The 27,046-nt window shown below is 53.5% G+C and overlaps 11 protein-coding genes across 11 annotated transcripts; 6 read left to right on the forward strand and 5 right to left on the reverse strand.

Moving 5' to 3' along the window:
• Nucleotides 1–35: 35 nt before the first annotated feature.
• Nucleotides 36–1,162, reverse strand: J4E90_000198 (uncharacterized protein; the record flags this gene model as incomplete). Its single annotated transcript, XM_051429795.1, has 3 exons — nt 36–111; nt 169–410; nt 581–1,162. The coding sequence occupies 3 exons, from the start codon at nt 1,160–1,162 to the stop codon at nt 36–38; spliced, it is 900 nt and encodes a 299-aa protein (XP_051295282.1).
• A 5,069-nt stretch (nt 1,163–6,231) lies between these two features.
• J4E90_000199 (uncharacterized protein) lies at nt 6,232–7,038 on the forward strand (the record flags this gene model as incomplete). The annotated part of the gene is made up of 1 exon (XM_051429796.1): nt 6,232–7,038. One exon carries the CDS (start codon nt 6,232–6,234, stop codon nt 7,036–7,038), a length of 807 nt encoding a protein of 268 aa, XP_051295283.1.
• A 115-nt stretch (nt 7,039–7,153) lies between these two features.
• Nucleotides 7,154–8,009, reverse strand: J4E90_000200 (uncharacterized protein; the record flags this gene model as incomplete). The annotated part of the gene is made up of 2 exons (XM_051429797.1): nt 7,154–7,812; nt 7,868–8,009. The coding sequence occupies 2 exons, from the start codon at nt 8,007–8,009 to the stop codon at nt 7,154–7,156; spliced, it is 801 nt and encodes a 266-aa protein (XP_051295284.1).
• Nucleotides 8,010–9,159: 1,150 nt separating this feature from the next.
• On the reverse strand, nt 9,160–12,662 carry J4E90_000201 (uncharacterized protein; the record flags this gene model as incomplete). The annotated part of the gene is made up of 3 exons (XM_051429798.1): nt 9,160–10,018; nt 10,070–11,632; nt 11,680–12,662. 3 exons carry the CDS (start codon nt 12,660–12,662, stop codon nt 9,160–9,162), a joined length of 3,405 nt encoding a protein of 1,134 aa, XP_051295285.1.
• A 1,883-nt stretch (nt 12,663–14,545) lies between these two features.
• On the reverse strand, nt 14,546–15,037 carry J4E90_000202 (uncharacterized protein; the record flags this gene model as incomplete). Its single annotated transcript, XM_051429799.1, has 3 exons — nt 14,546–14,820; nt 14,877–14,961; nt 15,011–15,037. 3 exons carry the CDS (start codon nt 15,035–15,037, stop codon nt 14,546–14,548), a joined length of 387 nt encoding a protein of 128 aa, XP_051295286.1.
• Nucleotides 15,038–15,355: 318 nt separating this feature from the next.
• Nucleotides 15,356–16,522, forward strand: J4E90_000203 (uncharacterized protein; the record flags this gene model as incomplete). The annotated part of the gene is made up of 2 exons (XM_051429800.1): nt 15,356–15,605; nt 15,672–16,522. 2 exons carry the CDS (start codon nt 15,356–15,358, stop codon nt 16,520–16,522), a joined length of 1,101 nt encoding a protein of 366 aa, XP_051295287.1.
• Nucleotides 16,523–17,568: 1,046 nt separating this feature from the next.
• J4E90_000204 (uncharacterized protein) lies at nt 17,569–18,924 on the forward strand (the record flags this gene model as incomplete). Its single annotated transcript, XM_051429801.1, has 4 exons — nt 17,569–17,956; nt 18,010–18,183; nt 18,242–18,457; nt 18,515–18,924. 4 exons carry the CDS (start codon nt 17,569–17,571, stop codon nt 18,922–18,924), a joined length of 1,188 nt encoding a protein of 395 aa, XP_051295288.1.
• A 610-nt stretch (nt 18,925–19,534) lies between these two features.
• Nucleotides 19,535–19,906, forward strand: RPS28 (40S ribosomal protein S28; the record flags this gene model as incomplete). The annotated part of the gene is made up of 3 exons (XM_051429802.1): nt 19,535–19,595; nt 19,701–19,784; nt 19,845–19,906. 3 exons carry the CDS (start codon nt 19,535–19,537, stop codon nt 19,904–19,906), a joined length of 207 nt encoding a protein of 68 aa, XP_051295289.1.
• Nucleotides 19,907–21,211: 1,305 nt separating this feature from the next.
• On the forward strand, nt 21,212–22,338 carry J4E90_000206 (uncharacterized protein; the record flags this gene model as incomplete). The annotated part of the gene is made up of 2 exons (XM_051429803.1): nt 21,212–21,216; nt 21,318–22,338. The coding sequence occupies 2 exons, from the start codon at nt 21,212–21,214 to the stop codon at nt 22,336–22,338; spliced, it is 1,026 nt and encodes a 341-aa protein (XP_051295290.1).
• An 883-nt stretch (nt 22,339–23,221) lies between these two features.
• J4E90_000207 (uncharacterized protein) lies at nt 23,222–24,667 on the reverse strand (the record flags this gene model as incomplete). Its single annotated transcript, XM_051429804.1, has 1 exon — nt 23,222–24,667. One exon carries the CDS (start codon nt 24,665–24,667, stop codon nt 23,222–23,224), a length of 1,446 nt encoding a protein of 481 aa, XP_051295291.1.
• Nucleotides 24,668–25,970: 1,303 nt separating this feature from the next.
• Nucleotides 25,971–26,960, forward strand: GLD2 (Glycerol 2-dehydrogenase (NADP(+)); the record flags this gene model as incomplete). Its single annotated transcript, XM_051429805.1, has 1 exon — nt 25,971–26,960. One exon carries the CDS (start codon nt 25,971–25,973, stop codon nt 26,958–26,960), a length of 990 nt encoding a protein of 329 aa, XP_051295292.1.
• Nucleotides 26,961–27,046: the final 86 nt, after the last annotated feature.

The raw sequence follows: 27,046 nt of genomic DNA on the forward strand, positions 1-27,046 counted from the left end.
CTTGTTGTAACTTTGTAATATCATTATTGATTTATTCAGCCTGGTGGCGCCGTGCTCGATTGACTATTTCCTAGATCCCCGCTTACGAAGACTACGAGGACCGCTGCATATCTACACACATTCGAATCAGCAATACCCTCTGAAGAAACCGGTAAAGGGTATACGTACGCAGCCGTCGCACCGAACAGTTCTGCTCTCCGCGCATTCGTCAATAGACCCACGCTGCCAGCGAACAGGGTGGTGAAAGTCGCTATCAGCCCCAGTCTCCAGTCCGGCGACGTTACTTTGTAGAGTACGACGATGGCGCCTATGAGCAGTAGCGCTGCTAGGAATGTACTGAAGTACGCTGCGAAGGTACTGATGGCGCGGTCGGAAGCGTAGGCTATGCCATTGCCGGAGCGCTTGCGATCCTACGGTCTTGTGTCAGCAATGGCACGTCTGGTTTTGATTACGGCTATCTACGGCGCTCAGATGTGAAGATCCTGGTCCATCTCAGTCGCTACTCTTCCACTATCTTTCACATCCGGGCCACATCGTACTGATCTCGAAAGCAATGTGATTTGAACTCAGGGTCACTCACTGGAAACAAGAATGCCAAATGCTCCTGCGCGAAAGTCGTTAACCGGTCCTGATCGTCTTGTACCCGTAATGCGACGAGATCGTCAATATCGTCATATATTCCAGCACTGTGCCCCCCAAGGGTGGGGAATGGCTCTCCTTTTCCGTCACTCCGGTTGTAAAATTCCATTTGGAAGGCGCGTAGAACACTTTTCGGTGGCCTTGGTAATGTTGCTAATGTGCTTTCGAACAGCAGTGCTTCTCGGTACTCTTTCAATGTTTCTCGGATATCTTTCATCAACTTCCATCGATCCTTTTGCTTCGTTTCGTCTGCCTGTACTGCCTTTTCAAAGTCTGAATAGTTGCGTGCACATTGTTTTGTGCTTAGGTTCGCTGTCAAGTCTTCTTGATCAAGAGCGCGTTGTTTTGCCTGGAGTTCGGCGAGCTCGCTTTGCAGATAGAGCAGATTTCGGGCTGCGAGCTCATCGTATCGCTTGAATATGAGGGTCGTTCGATCGCGATCACTTGCGATGAAGTGGGCAAGAGACGGATATCCAGAGAGATGATGTGTCCTTGCCTCAGTATCGATATTGCCAGTGGACATATCTGCGTGGCCGGTGCGGAATGAAAGTATACACTCGTATCTGGAGGTCCAGCAGGCTAAGCTGGTGCTGCGGCTGCTTGACCGGTCAGTGGTGGCTTGGAGCTGTCTTGTGACCCCGCCATCTCATGCACAGCCCAGCCCGACTACATACTCATCGCTGCCCGATCCCATCTTTCATGACACCTCCGTAGAATATACTGAATACGCGAAATGGAATACTACGACGATGATGACTACGTCCGCGCCTCTCCAGGACTTACTCCGTTCCAACCTGATATGAAGAGTCAACCTCCATTGCCATTCACACCCTTATGGCTGCCTCAAGACATCAATGAGGTACCTCTGGTAAGTTTCAGTTCCGCGTTGAAGCATAGCTAATGTCAATACAGAGCAACATTCACGTCGAACGCGCTGGCGATGGCCGAGAAGCAAGGCAAAAGTTGTACAAGTCGTACAATAATGAAGCTCCGCAGCATGAATGGGAGTTCATGGATACTCTGTTGCTTCACCAGATGGCACCTACAGATCCACAGCTCACACTCTCACTTGGCTTGGGTGGTCGGATCCATTCCGATAGTGGCAGTGACGGGTCATCGATCACAACAAGGAGACATAGACCCAGAAAACCTCGCTTAGGTTTACCAATCACGCTTCACAAACAAGGAGTTCTGGCTACCGTCTTGGCGTGTGCAGACACCGGTGCTGATGTCAATATAATCTCGGACGAAGTAGCAAGGACTTTAGGATACTCAGAGTACGATTTCTTACCAGAAAAGAAGGAATTTGCGCTAGCCAATGGTAAGCTTGTCGAAGCTATTGGCATGATTGAGTCGGTCTGTTCGTTTGGCATTGGAACGGAGTCAATACTAACAATGACTTGCGCATTCTACGTCCTACTCAAAGCTGCGACACCTATCATCATGGGGTTGAGTTTTCTGGAGCAAACGAAAACAATGACCGAACACAGAGAGAGACTTGTACGCGTCCCAACACCAGCTCTTCAGGCTCTGTCCGTGTGCTCCGTGGACAAACCAAGGTGGTTACTATCGTGTGAGCTGAACCACATAGAGACCCTAGCAACTCCAGACTCCGGCTCGGAGATCGATCTGATTTCGCCTTCGTTTGCGGCTGAGCGCGGCTTTACAATCTACCCAGGCGAGGAAGCAATTCAGCTGGCAGACGGAAGCATAGCAATCACTGCCGGGTTCGTCCGTGTTGACATGGCTGTCGCTTCGATCAATGCGTTGGGCCCAAAGAGCCATCAGAAAAGCTTCATTACAGTCGACTTATTATTACTGGAAAGCCTCAGTCATGATCTCATTGTGTGTGAAGACTCGTTAGAAGAACTTCAGGTGTTCACGGAATACTCAAGTGCTCTTATACCTGCACCACAAGAATTGGGACCCTTAGGAATAAATAGAATTCGGCACCTCGGGGCAATAGATCGCATAGTGTCCTGGGTCAAGAAGATGATTAGAGGATCGAGCTCTAGGGATGGCGACGATGGTATGTATACAAACCCGTGCATGATGGTAGATATTTCAACCAGCTGACCGACATTGCTCAAGCGGCTACGAACACCTCTCCTTCTTCCCACAGAATCGATCAGCTTGAAAATCATCGCAGAGAACTTGAAGCTGCTCGAATCGCAGCTTTACCGGATGATGAACAACAGGCCGCTGTCACAGCTGAAGCAGTCACACAGGAGGCTTATGCGGTTCTAAAACGAGACATGATCCAGTTCAATACTTCGGATACAACCATCTTCACGCCTCAGCACATCTCAAATTTGATGACTGATTGGTTTCCATGTGACTGTCCTAACTGTACTGATTTGCCTTTTCAAGCGCAATGGGAACTCAAGTATGTATGTCCGCCAATGCTAGCGACTTGGCCTAACTATCATAGCTCACATACGAATGTACATTCTGCCACGAGACCACATTACTGCCCAGACCAATTCTTCTCACCAAACGCCTTCGAACACGAGATCAATCCGGTCATCCACCGTCCTCAACTCAAGTCCACCCAACCTATACAAACAATTAAACCTGACCAGATGATGTTGGGGAACTTTTCTCCGGTCACAATCATCGCCCAGGACATTGACACTACCTCATCTGCACCGTCCACCCCGCTGGTATCACCCTAGGATGTGCTGGCTGACCGGTCCGAGTCTCCAGCAACTATAATTTCGGCGACTGTATCACCATATCTTTCTATCGCTAGTTTGATCGCAAAGTTCGAAGGACCGGATCTTGTCTGTTGTCTCTGTCAAGAACGACTCCACCGCCATTGTGACTTGAAGTAGGTGAAACCCCATCACTTCGTCTACACACCAAATTTACAGCCTACAGCAAACACACCAACCGTATCCACAACAAACGCGCGAAGTGCCCGTACGATGGCTGTACGCAAAAGCCGTTTGGTTTCGAAGCCGACCTACAGCGACATATCCAAGCAAAGCACACTACGGAAGGGAAAGGTGAGATCGAGTGTATAGTTCGTGGTTGTATGGAGAAGTTCTCAAGGAAAGACAACATGCTGAGACACATGAAGAAAAGACACCCAAGGGAATCACTGTGAGATTAGGAGTGGAAACATGGTGCGACGTCGATAATGAATAGCCGAATGAGAAGCCTAGCTTGACTATCTGTTGTGTTCACCGCTTATGCAAGACTGTGACTGATTCAGGCTACATGAAGCTTGGTATTACATTGCGCGAGCTCAGCACCAAGTTGAGCTTGTGAATATACTCAAGCTCTCCCTCTGCCCCGAGATCATGCTGAATCCAGGCTGTCTGAACCAAGCCTTTCGCCTCCAGTAAGCTATTCAAGTGAGGGCTCTGTTCCAGTCTCGTGAAGAAGTCAAGCACGACCATCCGCTCTTCGTCCGTATGCGTCTCACATCCGACGATGAATATAGCGAACGATGGCGGATACGTGTTCAGGCTGACGAGTATAGAAATTGCACCTTTCTTCCAGTTGTGTAGTCTTGCAGATTCACCTGAGAAGTTTCGAGATACGCGCTCGAGGTATATCAGGCCAGCTAGTCGGGTTAAATTTAGACAAAGAGACTGATCATCGTGTTTTCCGTCCTTATCAATAACGGTTTCAACGTCGCTCAGTCGAACTTTGAGGTCATCCAGAGACTGCTGGTATTCCACCGAGTGATAATGTGATTCGGAAGCATACAGCCGTGTATCCAAGACGTCGGCGAGAAGTTGACCTACTGGATGAACGTATGTTGAGATAGCCGTCATATTCTTTGCAAACAATGTGCGAGCAATGCGATATTGCATGACACAGTGGGGGCTAGCACCATTGATGCCGAGTTCTTGCGATGTTGATCGAATCATATAAGTGCGCCAATGACGGAAGCTGAAGCGGGTGAAGGTGACGAAGTGGTATAGCCACTCGAGCATGACAGCTGCATCGCTGCCAATGTGGTATGCTTTCTGCTCAACAGTAGGTAGGACGTTTCTCGCACCGCAGAGATGACCTATCCAATCGCAGTCGAGATTTGTCTAGGATCGTGACGGTAACGCGTCAGTCTTGCCCTTGTCTTTCCTTGATGAGTACTCACTTCTACCAAACACAAAGTCAGACCAGTGGCAATGTGCTCAATACTGGCATCATGGTCCATCTCAGAGCTTGTGGCACTTATCAGAGCGTCTATAGCTGCGTTCTTTGCACGGGCCGCATGCACCGCATCGTGTCCGCGATGGCGCGAGGTCAGTGCGACGACGGATAGCAGTAAAGCCTTTGACGCTTTTGATCGCCCGGACAAGGCCATGCGCAATAATAGCCGTCCGATGGCTGCTTTGTCACGGCCTAAGGTCGGTAGGATACCGATCATCACGTTCTCAACTGCGGCTAGTTAATATCGAAACAGTCATCCCCCATAAGAGGACACACAATACTGTACTAGATGCGCATCGCTAGCAGTGATCGTTTTCGGTACCGGGACCATGGTCTGGGTAAGCCTGGGCAATGCAAGCCTATATCTCTCAACATGCTCGCTTTTTACTAATCACACGTCAAGTCGTGTCAACAGCTTGCTTTGAGACGCCGTACCTCCGCCTTTAGCATCTCTAGCAAGGACATGGAGGAGGACATCGGTCTGCGACACATTGACCCATTGCTCAGTCCTCTGTCGGCTTATCGTGCGCCGCGTCCCCGAACATGCAGACGTTGGCAGAGACCTCTCTTGTTGACCCTTCTGGGGCCATATGAGACGAATGCCATAACCACCGCACGCTCGCTTGGTCTTGGAACACTTGATGCACGCAGGAATAGTGCGGTCACACGAGACCTTGCGATCTATGGAGGATGTTAACAAGGCAAAATATCCCGGACTCCACGAGACCAAGCACTACCTTTGCACGTCCAACACCCCTTCGTCGCAGTCATCCTATACAGGTATCGCGTAGAGCTCGGGGTAGACAAAGAAGTGCACCTTCCGGGTAAGTGCTGCAAAGAGATCCTGATGCCGCATGTTAGAAATCACGAGTTCACGGGAGAAACACGCAAGCGAACAGCAGGGCGCTGGAAATGCTGGGCGGGAGTTGCAGGTGGGAGATGGCCCAGCCCGTGGAGGCCCTAAAACGCCCCGCCCCGCAGTTATCAACGAATCACGCGCGAGTGACTAAGGCCGCGCTATACCCCGAATGGACGCGAAGCAACTACCTGCGAGCTCTTTTGTCAGCCTCGTGTACCGCCAAGCATACATCGTCAAACGATCTCCTGCAAGCCACAGGCACGATCCTTCTGGCACATCCATTGCGGCAAGCTTAGTAGACCGCATATGCCTTCAAACAGAACTGTAGTCAAAATCCGCGAGCTCAGTGTTGTTGCTTACGAAGCCATGATGGTAGGAACGCTTCTGCCGCTCCAAAACGGAGGAATGGTATCGTCACATAGAGTTGGTATAAAAGAGCTTGCTCGGCCTCTATAGTATCAGCATCAACTCACATCTCAGTATCAAATACTCCAGTCTACAAGACACTCAATCATCAAAACTCACAGCCTTCCAAACACTCAATCTACAATCTTCACCACCAAACCAACATGCCTTCCTACCTCATCACCGGAGCATCCCGAGGAATCGGCCTCGCCTTCCTCGACAACATCTCCAGCAACCCCAACAACGTCGTCATCGGCCTTGTCCGCAACGTAGCCGCCTCCGAAGCCAAGGTCGCCTCTTGGAACAGAAGCAACATCCACTTCGTTCAGGGCGATCTTGAAGACTACGAGTCGCTCAAGAGCGCCGCTGCTGCTACAGCCAAGATCACCGGCGGAAGTCTTGACTACCTGATCGCAAACGCCGGTCTGGTAGAGGGCGGCTTCGACTCATTTTCCGTTCTCGGCAATGACCCAGAGAAACTCACAGCAAGCCTCACTCGCCAGTTCAGTGTCAATGTCACCGGCAACATCCACCTCTTCAACCTTTTCATGCCACTCGTCCTCAAGGGAACTGTCAAAAAGGTCGTCACTATCTCCAGTGGCATGGGCGACATGGAGCTAGTGCGCAAGTACAACATTTCCGAGGACGCGCCTTACTCCATCAGCAAAGCGGCAGTCAACATGGCGGTTGCAAAGCTCAGCGCCGAGTACGCCAAAGACGGAGTCTTGTTCTTGAGCATGTCTCCTGGTGTCGTCGGCACGGATGTCTACGCCGATCTTTCGGAAGAAGACCAACAAAAGCTTGGAATCATGTCGCAGAAGTTCGCAGCATATGCACCAGACTTCAAGGGCCCGATTACACCAGAAGAGTCAGTCAAGGCTGTGCTGAGCGTTGTTGAAGCCTCCAGCGTTGAGAATGGAGATGGTGGTGCTTTCTACTCTCATCTTGGCAAGGGTGAGAAGTGGCTATGAAGGAGACTGGGACAGTGGTTGGATGATACTTAGACGGCGCTTAGTCTTAATTTCTTTTCCATTCAGCAGTTAAATATATGCATAAAAGTTCAAAACTATTCTCTTCCTCGTGATTCTACAAGCACTTCCCCGGAATGCTCGCAGTAGCATTCTTAACAAACCCATTCAAGAAACCCCCACCACCACACTGAATGCCCTTAACAAAAGCCTTCGCAACAGCGTCCGAGCCAGCCGGACTGGGATGCGTGTGATCCACCGGGAAGAAAGCATCCACCTTCGCCTTACCGAGCGTCTTGAAGATATCCGCCGTGTACGCTCCATGGTCCACATACATAGCATTGCTCCCCAGCGCCTTCGCCACGTCCCTCGCATACCCAACAAACCTCCCACCGTCCGTATACGAGAAACTGCCGCCCTCCCACGGATTATTAGGCGTCTGACTGCTCACAATAACCTTAGCGCCCTTGGCAATAAGCTTCTTGCCCGCCTCGGTGAGGTAGTAAGGGAATGTGTGAACGGTAACTGCCTGCCCGTTATACGTAGACTGGCACGTCTCAGATCCGGTACCGGGGCAGACTGAACGTCCGTTGTCGCCGCTGCCGAGACCGCCGCCATCGTTGTGACCGAATTCCATGATCACGATGTCGTTGGGTTTTACGAGGTTGGCGATCTCGTCGAAGCGGCCTTCGACGGTGTAGGACCGGGAGCTGCGGCCGCCGATGGCTTTGTTGACGACGGGGAGGGTGAGCGAGTTGGGGAGGAAGACGCCCCAGCCTGGTGGGTGGGTGTTAGTAGGGGAGCTGGGGTGGTGATAGGTGATGGGATGTACCCGTAGTTGCACCACTTGCTCTCGCCATTGTCGAATCTCCGGCTAGATATACAGTCTGCGCGCGCTTCTCGACATGACCGCTTGGAGCAGCCAACACCGTAGCCGCCAGTGCAGCCACCGAAAATAGACTTGAGGAATGCATGACGAAGAACACGATACTCTTCTGATCTTAAAACAAAAGTCTGAAAAGCGCTGAACCCAAAACTCACGTCCAAACACCCTACTATAAGCCCCAACCACCACCAGACCCTACCTTCCCCATGCGTCCTCTTGTCAACTAATCTTCCGTAAGCCCCATCTCAATCTACTATACAAAAGCAACGAAGTACTACCGCGATCGACCCTGAAACACACCGAGTCCAGGCTAATTCCCCCAGATTATATTACCTAGAGGACCTAAACTGCGGGGAGACATCCGGAAGCGGGACCCCTTCCTACAAATAGAACAAACATGTCAGGTCTCGTGGTACCCGGAGCCGGCACTTGCGGATGTTAGTAATGGACGGTTTGGTGTAGATTGTTCCACCGGGGAAATACAGGGCTGGGCGCGGATGAATTAGAACCGAGGGGGTACATCCGACGACGGTAGTGCGCGTGGCGGCGTGATGCTGCTGCTGTGGAGGCTGCATTATACTTCCGCTCGTGCGAAGGGTTCAGGTGAGTTGATGGTGTAGATGACGATGTGAGGATGGGTAGATCATGCTGGGCATGCATGTTGCACATGGCGCTAGCGCTATGCGGGACATCTCTTTCCGAAATGTCCACCTCAAGGCTAGCACATCGTATTTGATCACCCAGACTTTGAAAGAAACACCCGTTGAAGCGCAGGAATAGTAATGCAAGAGACGATATGATTCATGTATCTAATGTTCGGCCCATGAGGGGGTGGATGCCGTACTACAGACTCCGCGCCCCGGCAACCTAAAGTGTATAATATCCCATTAAACTTTGCTCGACACGCCCACGCCAAGAGAAGGAAATCAGAACACCCAAGAGACAAAAAGAAGTAGTATCAAAGTGGGGTCAATGCAAGAAGCGCACTGCCATGCATGCCAGATGTGGTGTAAACAAGAGAATGATGTGCTCGATGTTGTGGAAGAACGCTGTCGGGGGATGCTCGCGTCGAGTGTCCATATGCAATCGTCAAGGTAGTGTGTGCTGAAGGAATGCTGAATGGGTATCGAGCCGGCCGAATGGTGTTGAAACATGACTGACGTGGGAATGCCAGTCGAAATATATACGAGATCCTGAAGTGAATGTTGTATGCCACTGTGGCCTGCTTCCCTTGTGGCTTAGCCAGGTCGTCTGAACGCTTCGACGTTCAACGTGGGTGTCTCGACTTGTCGGTTCGTCGGCACGCCTTCGTTCTTCCTCCTATCGAAGAAGTTCTGGCACTCGTGGCTGACAAAGGTCCATTCTGCGAGAGCACGACCTGCGTAGGTACTTGATGTTACAGCAGCTCCAGTTGGAGGGGTACTGAGGACGGGTTCCGTGTTGATGCCCCTTGATTGTAGCAAGTTGTGTGCTGGAGCCGGAAGTTTCGGAGGTTGGAGGCGCATGTTGTGGTAGGTACCGAAGCGTTTGTCAACCCATTCCAGGGAGAAGCGGAAATTGTAGGTTCGATGAGTGGAAGGTGGCGGTGCTGGCGTAGACACAGGAGGCTCCGAAACCGCAGATGCAGTGGTGGAGAGTGTGTCGGTTGACGAGTTAGCAGACGATGTCTTGCTGCTGTTCTCCTTGTCTTTGATCGATGCCGCAGGGCTCTTGGCTTTCGCAGTCTGCTTGGAGCCTCCACCGATGAGATTCCGCAGGATGTTCCACTTGCCCTTGCCGGGGTCTTCATCAGGAAAGTCGCTTGAATCCGCGGACAGGGCGGACGCAGGCCGAATCTCCGCTTCGGGGATGCTGGTGCTGGCAGGAGTTGGTTTTCGCTGATGGGGGTTTTGGACCACGCCGTCAAACGAAAGGAAAGGACCGTTGTTGGCCACAATAGGATTATCATTACGGATGATAAGAAAACGTCGGCCTGGTGCAGGATTGCACGCCTGGGTCGATGGGTATACGATCTGCTTACGCTCAGCTTCTTCTTGAAGCCAGAGGTAGTGAGACCAAATGGACCGGAGGCGGTCGCTCAAAGCCTTCTTAATGGCTCTGTTTCATTATTAGCATATGTCATCATTGTCAAGCCTCAAGGATACGTACACCTCAGTATCGGTCTCGTTTCCGTCATAGCGCGCAACCCGCCAGCAGATCAAACGCATAAAGTAAGATCGTACCATAGGACACCAATGGTTGAAGCGGCTCTCGAAGAAAGCTGGTTCCAGAAGAAAGTCGAGGCACAACCCAGCCTTTCTTCGCTCGTCCATAACCAGTGTGCACCAGCTGCTGTAAAGGAAGGCGTACAACTTGATCTCGGTGGCTGTGTTGTGACTGGCGGCCATTGCCTTGAATACGGTAAGCCAGAATGGCCAGTCCATTACAGCGTGTTGGTCACTGTCGTGCTGTTCGTATCGGACCATGATGATGAGAGCCTCCTCGAGAAAGTCACAGAGTGTGTAACAGGCACTGTTGTCGTATATCGAAATCTTGCGTGCCTGCGCCTGTAGGAGACGAGCGAAACTGTCAGCGAACATGCGCCTGGCAATGTGAAGATGCGAGTTCCGCTCAGAGAGGAAATCCCGAATTAGCATTATAAGTCGATTTTCTTGCATCATTCTCGTAGCATTCGCAGGTGGGATGGCGATACTCGAGGCAGAGGCATCGGGTTCTAGAACGTCATCAAAAGTGATGTTTGCCGCGGTCGATGGATCTTCCTGCTGTTGTGGAGTGGCGTTCCTGTTGATGGTCGCATCGAGGTTGACCAAAATCTGGGCATGCACCATGATGAGTCCTGGCACGCAGATGCGCTCCGCTTTGCTGGGCTCGACAGGTAGGAAATCGCTGACGAGGATATGGAAATGCTTTACGAAAACATAGAAAAGGTCGCTCTCAGCACCAGACCAGCGCTTTGTCCACAGGCCGTACCAGTCGAGGTTCGCCATAGCGAGTGGGGGCAGCACAGGCTTGTGCAGTTGGCGCAGGAGTCGGTTGAGCGAAAGCAGCTTCAGCGAGTGGAGCATGGGAGGGAATCCAGCCACAACTCGATCAGAAACAGCATCCAACCGATCAAGCTTGGACACGCCAGATTCCTCCATGACGCGCTTCATCATGTCTAGAGAGGGACCCCACAGGCGTACCAGAACGTCTGCCACGCCTGGACAGAAGCAAAAGGCGTACGCGCAGGTCTTTCCGCAAAAGGTGACCAAACTAGCTGCGGCGTTCCGCAATGACATCTTTTCTACGACAAAAGCCATCTGAGATTGCAGGTTCTGGGTAAAAATGTTCCGAACGTTGTGGTAGACCGATTCGGCGAGGAAGTCGGAGTTGGCGGATGCGTTGGAGCTGGTCGTAGATGCAGACAGTGTCTCCACGCGGTCTGCAAGAGCACAGAAGGGAGACGGATACAGTCTCCATTCGGGCCTCTCCATGACTGCGGCAATACCCTCCAGAATGACGGGACGATCTGTGCCGGAGATAGACTGGTTGTTCCGTCCTGCGACGAGCTCCAAGAGGCCGGTCCACCATCCATTGAGGATGTTCACTCGCCTGTCAAGGTCTTCGGGCCTGAGCTTGTGGTTCGAGGGATGTGAGGAATACTGTCGGAGGAAGGGTAGTAGGGCGGTGCGGACGACGTTGGCTTTGAGGGAACTGGACTTGGATTGGAACCTGTCTTCTGTTAGCTCTGGATTCACCGGGGGAAGAGGGAGTCTTACTTGCGCAGATCCCCGTCCAAGGTCCTGAAGGCAGTCCATAGCTCGTCTTTCTTGCGGGGCTCCGTCTTGATGCCCTTGAGCTTCTCTGCAGATACGTTGCGTGGTAGTGGGGGAACAATATGGGTCGGGCTAACTGGGTTGTGGTTCTGCGGGTAGTGGGGAAGCTTTTCTGTCGAGAAGGATTTCGGGACGGACGGCAAGTTGGAAGCGCTGCTCGATGCGGCGAAGAGACCACTGAGACGCTTGTTCTTCTTGGCGACTGGCACGGGCTGTTGAATCTCTTCCTTCACAGTGTCCCTGGCTTCAGACTCTTCTGAAATCCGGTCTGTAGTCGTGATTGTGGTTGTGAGCGTTTTCCGCTTGGCTGCCTCGGTGGTAGGCTGGGTCTGGTCGCCGAGACTCTTCTTCTTGAGCTTCTTTTCCTTGACCGGCGAAAGAGACTCACGCGGCTGCTCCTTCACAATCCACGACTTCCTCCGCAGATTGGTCAGGGACCGTGAAGGGGAGCCAGCGGGCGAGTCTGATTGCTTCACAGCGTCGGTCCGGCCACGTTCGGCCTTGCGGTCGGTCTTGCGTTCAGCGGATGGCTCTCTGCTCCTGCTGGAGAACGGGAGAAAGCGCGAGGAGCGACGCGAGAGGTTGTTGGGCCTGAGTTGCGGCATTTCCACGCCAGGGAGTTCGGGAGCCTCTTCTGAGGAAGGACTCGAGCCACCCGAGTGGCTTTCAGACGTGCGCTCTTCGCTCTTGCCGGTTTCGACATCGTCGTCAGAGCCTCCCCTCAGTTCGACCACGGGGGGCTCGTGGTCCAGATCCTTGACCTGGGGGAAGTACGTGTACGAGGCGGCCTTGGGGAGCTGGGCGCGCTCCGTGTGGCTGGGGGGCTGTGGACCAGGGCCGACCTCTGAGGCGGCTCTGCTCCTGCCTCGAATGGCATTCGCGAGGGAGTAGTGGCCGCGAGGAGCCGAAGCAACGGCGATGGGCATGGCGACAGGTGGGTTGGACGTGGGCGAGGCAGCAGGAAACAGCCGGGGATTCGTAAAGTTTGACGTGTTCCAGAAAGTTTACGGGCTCATGGCGGTGAATTGGGACGGTTGCGGCGTTGTGCTGTCAGGCGGGCCGTTGTGCAGCAGGCAGTGAACGGGCAAAGGTGCAGTATACTCCAGTCGGGCGCGCGAAGACGTCACAAACGAGGCTGTGGTACCGGAAGCGAACGGCAGCCGCTCAGAGGACGCGGGGGAGGGCAAAGCGAGTGGAATCTGCTGCGACAGGATCGGGCAGTAAGTTCAGTAGCGACTGGCAGGCCTTGGGTTAGAGATTCCGCGCTCACTGACGCCGCTGGGGGCAGGTTGAGGGCTATTACTTTGACGCTTTCGCAAGCGGACGAACTGGGGCTAGCAGGGGTCGTCGCCTGCGCAGATCGCGTCGGAGCGATAATAATTCTATATTAAAAACGGGCGTATTCTTGGTATCATTTGCCTTTCGTCTACTGACCCGCGCCGCGCCGTTTCTTTACATTTCCACGCTGGGAGCAGTACGAGCTTTAGCCCGCCACCCACCGCCAGCATGACGCCTTTCGGATCGTCGCAGCTGGCATGCCTGCGTGTGTGACGGTGCTGCGCATCTGATGCAGCGACACGGTCGGGGCAAGATGCGTCTGCTGCGCGGTGGGCCCCCGGCGAACCAACTTGTTTTTTCGCGACGTGAACTGCGAACACTGCAATCTCTCGCTGCCGTAATCTCCTGGCCGGTCCCTAGACATACCGCAGACCCCAGTAGCTTACCGCCTCGTATAACGGCTCGACTCTCATGACTTATCTTGACGTACTGCTTTCTGCTCTGCAGTATAAGACCGGTACGGTTGACTACTGTGGACAGGTGCTAGTGCCTCAGGGTAAACCTCTCAACCGAAAAAAGTCCATGGCACGCATGGCACTAGGACGTCGGTATGCAAAGCCGCAGATGCAGATGGTGCGATAGGCGACCGTGCCTGCAGCTACTGGGGCAGACTCCAATTGCGAGGCTCCTTCTGACCCACGCGTATCCTGTGCTTTGTCCGAAGTTCCGAACCGTGAGCATTGTCGGAACGGGACATGCCAGCCTGACGATTACTGTGTAGTGCACAGCTGAGTGCGCAGCCCGGCTTATCTGAGGGGCCACGGTCGCTGCAGTCGCGTGTGCATGTGTGTAGCGATCATCATTCCGCGCATGCCTGTCGGAACAGCGTGCATCAAGCCGGTCAGAATGCGACGCGTCGTGTGTGAATGTCTTCTGAGGTAGGCATAGATGCGACATCCAGTCTCTCGTTACAGCCTGGCACGTAAAAGCAATCGGGCTGCTGCCAGAACCTCACGACGATCCTGGCACCCCACAAATCCCTCAATCCCTAACCCCTCGAGCACCCCTCTCCTGAACGTATGCCAAGTGGTAGATTGCTTGCTTCTCAAACAGCAATGCACATGCACAAAAAGTACACAGTTCAACAGCTGCGAGCCCCTCTTAGTTCCCAGAGCATCAGCACGAGCACGGATGCCAGACCCTGAGGAGGCTAGCTGTAGAACTCCCACGTCTCATGTACTTGTAGATCACGGTCCGCAACGAGTCAAAAAGAATCATATCCGCGAGCAGCTTAGTTCACCTTGTTGAGACAAAGACCGTGGTTTCGAACCAAAGCACTCACTCAACTAAGCTTAGCATCGATAGTCATAACTTTATCTGCTCATGTACCCCCACGTTGGACTCGAGGTCATAGTCACATCACGTGATTCACATATGCCCGAACAGAGCTCCCGTTGGCTTCATCGCTCAATGGTATTGACACAGTCGCTAGTGTTTTGATACATGATCTCCCTCACCCAGCAACGCTCCTCTAATGGGTGGCACCGGCGGTGGTAATGCTCTCGTCCTCCTCCTCGAACCAGTCCTCTTGCGGGAGCACAGCGTCGTCCTCGCCCTGGGCGCCCTCAACGTCAACTGCCTGTGTCTCGTATGACTTCAACTCGTTCGCAATGTCGGTCTCCTCGGGGGATGCGGGGGCCTTGGGGACGGTGAACTTCTGGACGTGGGCCTCAGCATCGGATGCCTTGACTTCGGGGACCTTGTAGGCCTTGAGCTCGCGGAGGTAGAGGTCCTGCACTAGGTCGGCTACGGCACCAATTGGGTCAGTACTGTCGCGTCTCCAAGCATTCGGGATGAATCACCTGATCGGACGGCCGAGGGAGTGATGAAAGTGCGGCGAGCAACAAAGGCAGGTTGCTGCCGGGCAACGCGGACGAGCGCCTGGCGCTGTGGCAGGTCAGTACGTGTCCAGATTCCACCAGCAGTAGGAGCGTACCGAGGCCCTGATGGATTGCGCGATCATTGTGTAGGTGTAGTGACGTGGGGAAGCTGGCAATGGGAGCTACAGTGAAGGTCGATGTTGGGGAAAAACCGTGGACCGCCGCAGCTTGAGCCGCCACCCGAAACGGCTTAGCGGCGTGCCAAGCCCAGCAATGGCTGCCTGCGCGCCGAACTACAAGTTTGTCGTCGCAGACTTTCCTTCAGTCTCGCAGCCTGTCTCATACCACCGCACTCGCTCATCCTGCTCCAGCCCGGACGCAGCCTACAAGTGTGTCGGTCGACCGCGCGCAATAGCTAGATAACGAAATACACTCTATAGCTCGTCCGCAACTGCTCGAAGATGTCGTACGCCCCCGATGGCCGTCTGCTGTCGCCTGGCGAGGTGTATGAAGCCGCACCCACACTCGTGAAAGAAGACGAGTGGCAGGAAGACCTGAACGTTGCCATGATCTGCCCCGACTGCAAAGAAAACCCTCCCAATCTGGTCGAAGAGTTCAGCGCCGGCGACACCATCTGCGGTTCTTGCGGTCGCGTACTCGCAGAGAGGACTATAGACACGCGTTCCGAGTGGCGCACCTTTTCCAACGACGGCAAGTACTTGCCTGTTTGGAGGAAATGCAAGTGACACTCGTGCTAACACTGCGTTCTGTATCTAGATCAAGGAAACGACGACCCCTCTCGTATCGGAGACGCCGCGAACCCCCTGCTACACGGCTCTCAGCTGCAGACTGAGATCAGTTTCGGTGACGGCGGTATGAGGTCTAGGGACTTGAGCCGCGCGCTTAACAAGACCAACCACGACAAGGTCAACAAGGCGCTGCAGGCCGCGTATGGACAGATCTCAGCGCTCTGCGATTCACAGAACATCAGCCGCCCGACCGCTGAGACGGCCAAGATGCTGTTCAAGATGACCGACGACGCAAAACTCTTCAAGGGCAAATCGCAAGACGCTATTATCGCCGGGTGCATCTTCATAGCCTGCAGAAAGCACGACCAGCAGCGCAGTTTCCGCGAGATCTTCAAGATGACCAACGTGAGCAAGAAGGAAGTTGGCCGTACGTTCAAGGTGCTCGAGGCCTTTATACAAAAGTCCCAGAATAACGGGCCATCAGTTGCAGGAAATGGTGCCGTCATCGACACTGTCAACCTTCTCAACCAGAAAGGAGGTACCACAGCCACCAGCGCCGCAAGTCTCATGCCCCGTGCCTGCGCCAAACTCGCCCTTGGAACACAAGTCCAGATGGTCGCAGAAGAGTGCGCGGATCAGGTCGCCCACTACGGAGTTGCAGCCGGACGCTCCCCCCTCTCTATCGCCGGCGCCTGTCTCTACCTCGTCTCCCACCTCATGGGTCAGCCCAAATCGCCAAAGGAGATTGGTTTGGCTGTCGAAGTCAGCGACGGCACGATCCGCACAGCCTACAAGCTCATGCACTTGGAGCAGGACAAGCTCATCAAGGAGGAATGGATCGCCAAGGGCGGTGACCGCTCCAGGATTCCGCAAGCTTGATTATTGTTATTTTTGTACCGTCTTATTCTTTTCGTTCAAGTATGCATTTACACGGTACGGCATTGCGACGGAGTTGACGAAATTGGGGCTTGATTATCAGTATTGCAAGCACGGTTTCCTCATTCCATTCAAGGGAAAAAAAATCGCGAGGTTTATATTGACCTTGGCTCTTCTCTTTTGCTTATTATCTCCCTAATGTAGGCTTCAGGCCTGTCTAGTTTCTTCCTTGTATGAGATGCCACCTCAGATTGCTTTGGCAGCAACACATGATACCCAATAGATAGGAAGACATCGAAAAAATTGAAATGGCGTTGGTTTGAAGAAACTGTCCCAAAAGTCTACATTGCTCTTAGGATTGTACAAACGCCTGATTCTATGCTAACGGAGACTGTAGTAGCCCTCTTCGGTTTTCCTCCTTGCATGAGTTTTTTCCCGTTGTGCTGAAGCGGCCTTTGTAGTTTGGTACCAGGGACTACCAGCGAGCCCTGTTGAACGCACATTACCAGTACACCGTCCCAACGACAACGGGGTCTGTTCCGCGACTGCGACTTCCAATCTACCACCCAGACGGCAACATGCTCTATGCCTGCGTGAGGAGAATAAGATTGAATATACTGTATTCCATACTCAGAAGAGCATGCAAAGAGATGAGGTCGTCAACTTCGGAACTGTCTGTTCGATTGCGAGCACGAAGTGTCTGGGACTACATGCGATACCCAAGCAATAGTGACCGCACGTGTTGCTCGTTCCTACCCCTCCGGAGAAACCCGATCAACACACCTCCAGCATCTCGTGAAGCCGTAAGGGATGCTTCCCCAACGCCCCTTCATTACCATGATACCCTGAGAAGGGCCCAACGAAAACGATGACCAGAAAACAAGGGTGAATCGCTCTTCCATAAAACCACACATGTACCTTTCCTCTTTCCTGTAAAGCTTTCATCTCGTTCATCCTCAAGTTTATTGGGATTTGCTCCCAATTTGCTCTTCTCAGAGCCTCCTACCTCATTTCATCCCACCCTATCTCATCCACGAGACATCCCAACCATGAAGTTTACCCTCTTCATCCTCGCGACGCTCCTGAGCGTCACTTTCCTTGGCACGTCAGCCAAATACGTCAAATTCATCAACCACTGCCCGTACAACATCTTCTTCTGGGCTGTCGGCCCCCCAGCCTCGCACCTCGATGGCGGCGACTCTACCCGCAGCATGGTACCCGGCAACGGCGGCTCCGTCATTCATCCCATGGTCGACACAGAGAGATTCGGCGGCGGTCTCTCGTTGAAGATCAGGGATCTGGATTACTATGTTACTGGGCCTGCAGGCATCATTCAGGTCGAGTATAATCTTGAGGAATCCAAGGGGAAGATGTGGTATGACCTTAGTGCTGTGGATTGTGATCTGAATGCTGGGCCGGCAAACCCGAAGTATTGTCGTATGTATTTCCCCTTGATGTAGAGAGGACATGTAGACTAACGGTATTTTCAGCACTCATTCGAGGTGGTGTGAAACTCTACATCAACCCAGTACCCAACAAGAAAGACTGCCCATATGCGTACTGCAATGAGGAGAAGTGTGTGAACACTTATCTTAGCCCAGGCGGGTTCGCGAATGAGCCAAGCCTCATGTGCTGGGCTGGTGCTGATATCTTTGTCGAGACTTGTAAGTTTACTAACACGTTTTGTCCTTCTCTTGGATAGTGGCTGATGATCGATCACAGGTACCGACGGCCCAGGAGTCCAGACATTCTTTGGCAAGGAACCAAAGGCTGCTGGTTCCGTCCACCAGGCCATTCCTGCACCAGTTGTCCAGCCTCCTGTCGTCCAGCCTCCTGTCGTCCAGCCTCCTGTCGTCCAGCCTCCTGTCGTCCAGCCTCCTGTCGTCCAGCCTCCTGTCGTCGCTCCCAATGGCATGATCATCTCTCCAAATGGTCAATGTAAGTCTTTCACCCGCCTACCTCATCCTGAACACCTCACTAACCACATTCTGACAGGCGGCGGCACAACTGGCTTCACCTGCAACGGCTCTCCGAAAGGACCCTGCTGCAGCCCCTACGGCTACTGCGGTGACACAGCCGCTCACTGCAACCCCGGCTGTCTCCCTTCCTTCGGCTACTGCCATGATATATGGCAGATTCCTCCGATCGGCCGCCGTGCTGCGGCCCCTGAGCCTTTCACCTGGCCTGAGCCGTCTATCGTCACCTCCCAGCCTTCCACCGTCGCCCCCGAGCCTTCCATTGTTACCAAGGTTGCAAACGTCTTCACTTCGACTACCACTGCGACCGAGACCGAAGTCGATTGTGACACGGTCAAGCATACCGTTACGAAGGTTGTGAAGGCCACGAGGAAGCCCGGTTCGCAGTTTACGCCTCCGCCGCTGAGGAGAAGGTTTGCGGCCATGTAGGTGACAGCTGATGATATGGCTTGCTTCAGATCCTTCCACACATTCATTCAGGGATTTGAGGTTTTGCAAGCTTGTTTACATGGAACCCGATCCTCGGTATGACTAGTTCGGACGTGGGTGGGCATGGCTGGAAGAGCTACGGAGGGTCGGGTACTTCCCAAGGCGTTGGAAGGCGCTTTATACCCCTCTGAGCGATTTGGCGCTTCTTTACTAGATAGATGGAATGAAAAATGTCGTTGAGAACTGCTGTCCTTGGTGCATTGTGAGATGTGTGTGATGATTGCGTGGGCACTTGGTGTTGCGACGATCGAATCTTTGGACGTCGCGCCATAAATCATAGCTCTTTCATAACGCTCGTAGCTGTCCAAGATTTGGAATGAATTACTTAAGTCGTGATGCTCTGGGTGTTGATGGTGGTGTTGCCTGAAGTGAATGGACGGGGTACTAGCGCGCCACACCCCTGCTCGCCTAGCTAGCGCACTTTGCAAAATTGCCCACCGTTCGCACCAGCTCTCACGCATCGCCAGCGACAACTCCAACTCCGAACGCCCAACCCAGCTCTTCCGCACACCGAACGACCGACTCCCGTCGAACTTCACAACCGCACAAAATGGACTCTGCTAAGGCCCCCGTCAACCTCGTCAAGGTCACCCGTGTCCTTGGCCGAACCGGTACGCGAACTTTCCGAAGACCCCGAACTTTTCTGCGAGACAAGCGCATACAGCAGTTGGGGGATGCACAACGTGAGAGAATGGCAGGCTGACGGATAACAACAGGCTCCCGTGGTGGTGTCACTCAATGCCGCGTCGAGTTCATGAACGACCAGACCCGTTCCATCATCCGCAACGTCAAGGGCCCAGGTACGCACGCTCTACCTGCCTGCTGAACGAAACCCCCGCATACTAACGGAGACATTACAGTCCGCGAGAACGACATTCTCTGCCTGCTCGAGTCCGAGCGTGAGGCCAGGCGTCTGCGATAAGCGCAAGCAAACTCTCGGGGAAAAAGGGAAAGCGGCATTTTCTATTCGGTTACCGGAGTTCTTTGCGAAAGCTATGGGCATCTATACGGACTTCACGAGTATGGACAATATGATGGCGTGGTAGTTGCTCTTGCAGCGCTGCGAAGGAGGGGGATGGAGATGATGGATCTGTGGAGACCTACGATTACGACGACATATCAAGAGTCTGGGTTCTCTCCCTGAATGAATCGAAAATCTACCAACTCCCAACGAGCATCGCGTGGATAGATGTGATACATGTGGCGGCTGCTTGCAGGGCTGGACAAAAATGTTGGAGTTGCTGAGGTACTGACTCGATTACAGGCACGCTTTGTGAGCGTTCGACCGGGTTCTGGTCTTGATGACACTCGAGCCACTCGGCATGTTTTCGTTATGATTCACTTGATGTCCACTTTAGATGATATGCAATACTACGGAACGACGTCGATGGATCCATCTGTCAGTTTTACGAACATATACTTACATGTTATTAGGTTGAGCAACTCTATACTTACGGCTGTGTAATCTTTATAGTAAACGTCAAAGCACTTCCCGTCTCGCATACTCTCGTCACTGCAACGGTACTAGCTTGCTGTGATGCCCTACTGCCTTGACTGCCATTTCTGTGAAACCATTCACTGAAGTCGCAAGAGACATGGCTGAAGCGACTGTGAATCCTCTACGTCCTACCGTCGCTCTTGTGACGGAGGTCCAGTTGAGCATTGACTCTCACTGTTGCTCTTTCTCATTCCCCTTGTCCTTACGAGTACAGCAAACGCTCCACCCTCAACTCAACCAACTTGCTCAGCTTCCGGCTATCTCCGTACTCTTCGATCGCCATCATGCAGGATAGCGACGCAGCAGAACGGCTACGTGATCTACTCGCAAGGTCAGACCCAAAGGCTCCTGTACAACCCACGTTACAGCACACGAAGACTATCGCACCTGTACCATTCCCACCCGTAACAGCACAGGCTTGCACGATTCCACCCAAACCGCTAGACTTGGAATACCCACGCGTTAAGGTGCCTGGAAGTCCACAATCATCAACATTGACGGCAACCCCTCCCAGCTCGCCAAAGTCCATCTTCGAATCAGGTCTCTTTGGGTATTCGAGATCATCTTCAAGGGCAACTCTACCGCGCTCGCTGAGCAATAGTCAAAGTGGAGGCTTCTTCAGCTCCTTGTTTCGTCGTAACACGGCAGACCGTAGAGAAGATGGAGCTAAAGATCACCGGTCAGTAGCTGTAGGCTCGACCGAACTGTCATCGTCAGGCTCCTCGTACTATGTGGTGGGAAGTTCTATGAACATGCTTCCAGGGCTGACATCGATCTTCCACTCCGGCTCGCCTTCCAAAATTGCTGGGGGAAATGCGCTGTTACGCGCTCGTAGTGAAGACAGCATCAGTGCAAAACGCAATGACTTCGAGCATCGAAAATACAAGGCCTCCAAGATGAGCAAGACCGCTCCGACTTCACCGAAATCGTTATCGCCACGACCTACCTCAAGACGCATCCGGACAATCAGTTGGGCGGACCAGATTCCAAAGCAAGCCGCAAAGTTACCGCCTCCATCATCCGATCTCGACGTCGGAGAGGCGCAAACAGAGCACGGCTCCGAAATCGCACCACTGTTTGCTCAAGAAGACTTCGACAGCTCCCCCAGTAGCTCGACGCTCTCCCTCAACTCGCCTTTCTCTTCTAGCCCACACCTCCCCGCGCAACCTCGCACACAACGACCCGACATCGCTAATACCATGCCAACCAGTCTTCGCGACCTCTCTCCGTTCAAGGGTAAACCGCTCTGGGAGCCCGACGACGATGAATGGGCCGAGTTGGACGCCAGCCACATCTCCTCCACTTTCAAAGCCACCTTCAAGCCCCCCGGCCAAAACAGTCCGCAAAAGCCAACGAACAGCAGCACTCTTTCCCGCTTCAGCGCCACACTGACTTCCTTCATCCCATCCTCCCCCACAAAACGCGCTTCCGACGCCCTCCTCCGCGAAGAAGAAGACCTCCGAGACCAACTGGAAGAACTGCAAAACACATACTACTCCAACCCTGCCGGCGACATTTGCGACAAAGTAATGACATCCGTCTTCTTGCCCGGCTCCCAGTACTTCTACTACGACCAGAGCAGAGATTCCGTCCGCGCTCCCCATGTTATCGACCTAGACGCGTATTTCAACACTCAAGACCTGCTGGTCGGAGCCGCGTACCCGCGCCTCAGCGACGCCATCGCCACCATTCTCAGTCACACAAACAAGGAGTGTGTAGAAGCGTTCCTAGACCCGCGGGTGGACGAGTTCGTGTATAGACGTGAGGTGGAGAGGAACAAAGCAGGCAGTATCTTCGTGATTAGGCGGAAGGGGAATACCGTCATCGTAAGTCCGCCCTACACACATCCACGTTGAAACAGTGTGACGACTCCGACCAACTATCATGAGAATAAGGACAAGGCTAACAAATGCAAACAGGCAGGCTCCTACCGCAACCTAGGCTTCTCACTCTCCTGGACCCTCTACGTCAAAGCCGTGATCGGCGCGACAGGACTATGGTACGACACTCATGCTTCACCGGTAGCAGGCTCGACTCCGATTGTTGATGGTGTACCGGCTTGGGATACTTTTGTACCCATCGGGACTGAAGACCCATGTCTCCAACTATCACCCGAAACCACCCAACCCAACATATCACCCCGGAAGATTATTTTAGCCAGTCCTCGTCCGCAGAAGAAAGATGTGGTAGAGCAAGAAGACGAGATCAGTCCTACAAATGAGAAGTTCGTGTTGTATCAGAGTAGGACGCTGGCGAGGTATTTGTTGAGGGATGTTTGGGTTAGGCTGGAGGGGCGGTATGAGTGTAAGGCTACGTGGGAGGTTGATGGGGTGGGGAGGGAGGTTAGGCTGAGGAGGGCGTTAGTGGGGTTTGGAGATGATGATGATGAGTAGTCTTTCTTGAGTATGAGAGATGTAGCAGAGCGATGAGTTTGGTGCATGCAGAGAACAAGCGACCAAGAGGTAGTAGACAAAATATCATGCCGTAAATAAGCAAAGTCCTCACATTCTGAGCATATGATAGAAATCATCGTGTAAGAGGTAGAAGACTTTTAGAATTCATCGTAATCTATATAAAAACCGAAAACCCAGAATCCGTAGACCCAGTTGTATAGTAAACTCGTTTGATCTATAAAGGTGATTTGCAAGCTTCGCTATGCAAGGATATAATCCCGAAAAAAAAAAACACGAAACGCCAGTAAAATGCTTATGTACAACAACTCTTATCCCATCAAAGCACTTAAGCAATGGCAGACTGGCCACCCTCAAGGTTGACAGGGTTCATCTTGTCGTCAAACTTGAACTTGAAGTCCTCGCCAAGCTCCTTCTTTATAGCGGTGGTAACAGCCTCGAAGACGTTCTTGAAGACACCGAAGGAAGCAGGGTTCTGCTCGTCGTTGTCGCCGCCCTGGAAGACACCGGTGCGGACAAGGCAAGTGTTCCAGCCGTACATGTTACCACCGACGATGTCGGAAGCAGGGTTGTCACCGATCATGTAGATGTTGGCGGGCAGCTTCTCGTCGTTGTGGATGGTCTCCATCCAGGAGGCGATGACCTCGTCGGCGTACTTGTAGGTAGCCAGTTCGGGCTTGCCGTAGACGACACGCTCGAGTTCGACGCCGGTGAGCGACTTGTACATGGCCTCGAGACCAATGCGGAAGGCACCCTGGGACATGCGGGGGAAGGGGTGCTCGGTGGGGCACAGCATGTCGCCCTGGGAGAAGTAGATGGGGATGCGCTGGGAGACGGGGTCCTTGGCGCGAGTTCCAAACTTGCCGTTCTCGGACTGGAGGAGATCCATGATGATCTGGATGTCGGTGGCGTAGTCACGGCTGTCGGAGAAGACCATGATGGCCTCGATGTTGACCTTGCTGAAGTCGCGGGGACGGGAAGTCTTGCGCTCCTCGTCGGTGAAGACACGGTAGGGGGCGATGGTGGGGTCCCAGGCAATGATGTCGTTAGGGACGACAATGTCTTGGAAGCCGTATTGCTCGGCAACCTCACGGCACTTGTAGCCCTCACCACCGACAACGAGGACGGTCTTGTAGTATTCGGCCAAAGCACGCATGGGAGTGTGCGACTGGATGAACTGCTCGGTCGAGATGGGGTTGTGGAGGATCTTGGACAGCTGGTCGACACGAGCCTGCTCGGGCTTACCGGAACCGTTGGTCAGGAAGATGTGGGGGATCTTGATGCCGAGCTCGTTGTCTCCGTTCAGGATCTCGAGGACGCGCTGTCCCTCGGGGATCAGACGGTCACCGTGGACGAGGACACCGTCAATGTCGAAGACGAAAGCCATGTCCTTGGCGGCGCGGACCTTCTCGCCAGCGAGATCTTGAAGCTGGGCAGCGATGATGTCGCGAGATGGCTGGATCGGGGGCATGCCAGGGCGGACAGCGGCACCACGGCCATCGGGGTAGTGAACGGACGAGAGCCTCGACTGCCTCTTGGAACGGGGGATGGGCAGTGAGGTACCGAAGGAGTTGCGGGATCCTCTCCTCTCCTTCATGGAAGGCGAGAGGGAGAGGTTGTGCATGTAGCCAGTGGTGTCGGCCATGGCACTTCGGGTCGCTGGGACCTCGACGGTGTTGTCGGTGCCATCTTGTTGAGGGTCAGCTGGGATGGGAAGCTCAGGAGCCTTGTTGGAGGTAGTCTGAGCCTCGTTCTCAACAGCGGAGGGAGACATGATGATGGTGGTTGAAGTTGGGATAAGAATGGGGTATCAAGTGAAGAAAGTAGTAGTGTCAGTCTTCTCAGAAGCTGAATGTGATGCTGAAGATGTGGAGTTGTGATGATGAAAGAGCAGTCTCAGGGTCCTCTGGGGGAGGGGCTATATATCACATCACTTGTCACAGTGACAGGCAGCGACGTCCATGAACCCCAGATGCCATCATCATTCGCCAATCTCTTCTGGAAAGTTTCGCAGGAGCTTTTCGCTATCCCGATTCAGGCCGGTGACACCAACCACGTTCTGGCACTGTGAGCGTTCAACAAGTACCTCTGTACCCACAGCGCGACATCATTACACTGCTGTAGTGGCCGTGCATAGCAGCACTAGTGGAGAAGTTTGCTGAACCAGAGAATGAGAACTGGATACCGTCACCGCCGTATTATCGCCGAAAACTGGGGACCGATAGCAGCGTAGTGCTGTGAGTCGCCACAACACCTGGAATGCGCGTTGTATACCCTTGGCCGAAGCCGTGAAAGCTTAGCGCAGAGCCTCATTTGACCGGAAGCAGAGCGCGGCCGGAAGATAAGGCACGGTACACCGCCTGTCAAAGGCGGTTGGCGTGCATACACCAAGTATGCGACATGTGGGAATCAGTAGAAGCGAGTGTAGCAGAGTGTAGATGGTGCAGGCAGCTTGCAGACAGTCGCGGCGGTACTTGCAGCAGCATGTGGGAGTGACGAAGGATGGGTGGGGCGAGGTAACCGCGGCTCGCCGAATTAGGGCGAAGGCAGCTAGTGATCTGCTTAAACGAGTGGCTGACAACGGCAGAGCCGCACGACTATTGGGACTACATCGTTCCACATTTTCACCTGTACGAAGCTCAGGTCGGCAAAACTTCCGCGCCAGCAATCAAAATGGCAGCGCTCGGCCCGTGCTGTGGACCCTGAGTCCACCGTCGACGTCATCGCTGCTGCTGACGGCCTACTCTGAGGGTCTACGTGAAACTGTTGGATGGGACTATTATGGAGTTTTTTCGCAATGGGACCGATGCCTGCGAGATGCTTCTGCGATCGGAATCTCTCGGTCTGAGGTCACGGCCGGCAGCGTGGTTGGGAGCTGTCCGAGCAGATGGGCGATGATGAAAGAGCGAAGAGATTTCAGACCAACCAAGGTTACGCTGGATATATGTAGCTTCACAGTCCCAGCACGCGCTGTTGCCGCTGAATAAATCATCTCAAAACCTACTTGACCACTTTCATCTTGACTCTACATTTTCAAGACACATTTTCAAACTTCAAGAATTACAAACACCGCAAATATGGCTCCCCTCCAGAACGAGAAGACGTTCAAGCTTTCCAATGGTGTCATCATGCCAGCCGTCGGATTCGGCACCTTTGCCAGCGAGGGCGCATCGGGCGAGACCTACGCCGCCGTAATGACCGCGCTCAAGACCGGCTACCGCCATCTCGACTGCGCATGGTTCTACCAGAACGAGGGCGAAGTTGGCGAGGCCGTCCGCGACTTCCTCAAGGAAAACACCAACGTCAAGCGCGAGGATCTTTTCATCGTCACAAAAGTATGGAACCACCTGCACGAGCCCGAGGAGGTCAAGTGGAGTTTTGAGTCTTCGCTGAAGAACCTGGGCGTCGACTACATTGACGCGTTCCTCGTCCACTGGCCCATTGCCGCGGAGAGTGACGACAACCACATGCCCAAGCTGGGCGCCGACGGCAAATACATCATCAAGAAGGAGCTCACCGAGAATCCGGAGCCAACATGGCGCGCCATGGAGGAGATTTACAACTCAGGCAAGGCCAAGGCCATCGGAGTTTCCAACTGGACCATCCCCGGCCTGAAGAAGCTGCTCAGCATCGCCAAGGTCAAGCCCATGATCAACCAGATCGAAGTCCACCCCTTCCTCCCCAACACCGAGCTCGTCAAGTACTGCCAGGAAAACGACATTCTCGTCGCTGCCTACTCGCCGCTCGGCTCCCAGAACCAGGTCCCCAGCACCGGCGAGAAGGTCCGCACCAACCCCAAGCTCAACGAAGTTGCCGAGCGAAGCGGTTACGACCTTGCGCAAGTTCTGCTTGCTTGGGGTCTCCAGCGCGGCTACGTTGTTTTGCCCAAGAGCTCCACTCCCAAGCGTATTGAGAGCAACTGGCTTATTCCCGAGCTGAGCAAGGCCGACTTTGACGCCGTCGAGGAGGTCGCCAATGGACGACACACTCGTTTCGTCAACATGAAGGACACCTTCGGCTACGACGTCTGGCCAGAGGAGACCGACGGTGGTGAGCTCAAGGCATAGAGCGGGGCGATGAGATCACGATGATACGGCATATTTCGTTACTTTGTTTTTAGCGATACCAAAAGTCAATAGGAGACTTATTTAGA

The sequence above is a fragment of the Alternaria incomplexa genome, assembly GCF_024043165.1.
Source record: "Alternaria incomplexa strain BMP 0042 chromosome Unknown scaffold_1, whole genome shotgun sequence".
NCBI lineage: Eukaryota > Fungi > Ascomycota > Dothideomycetes > Pleosporales > Pleosporaceae > Alternaria > Alternaria incomplexa.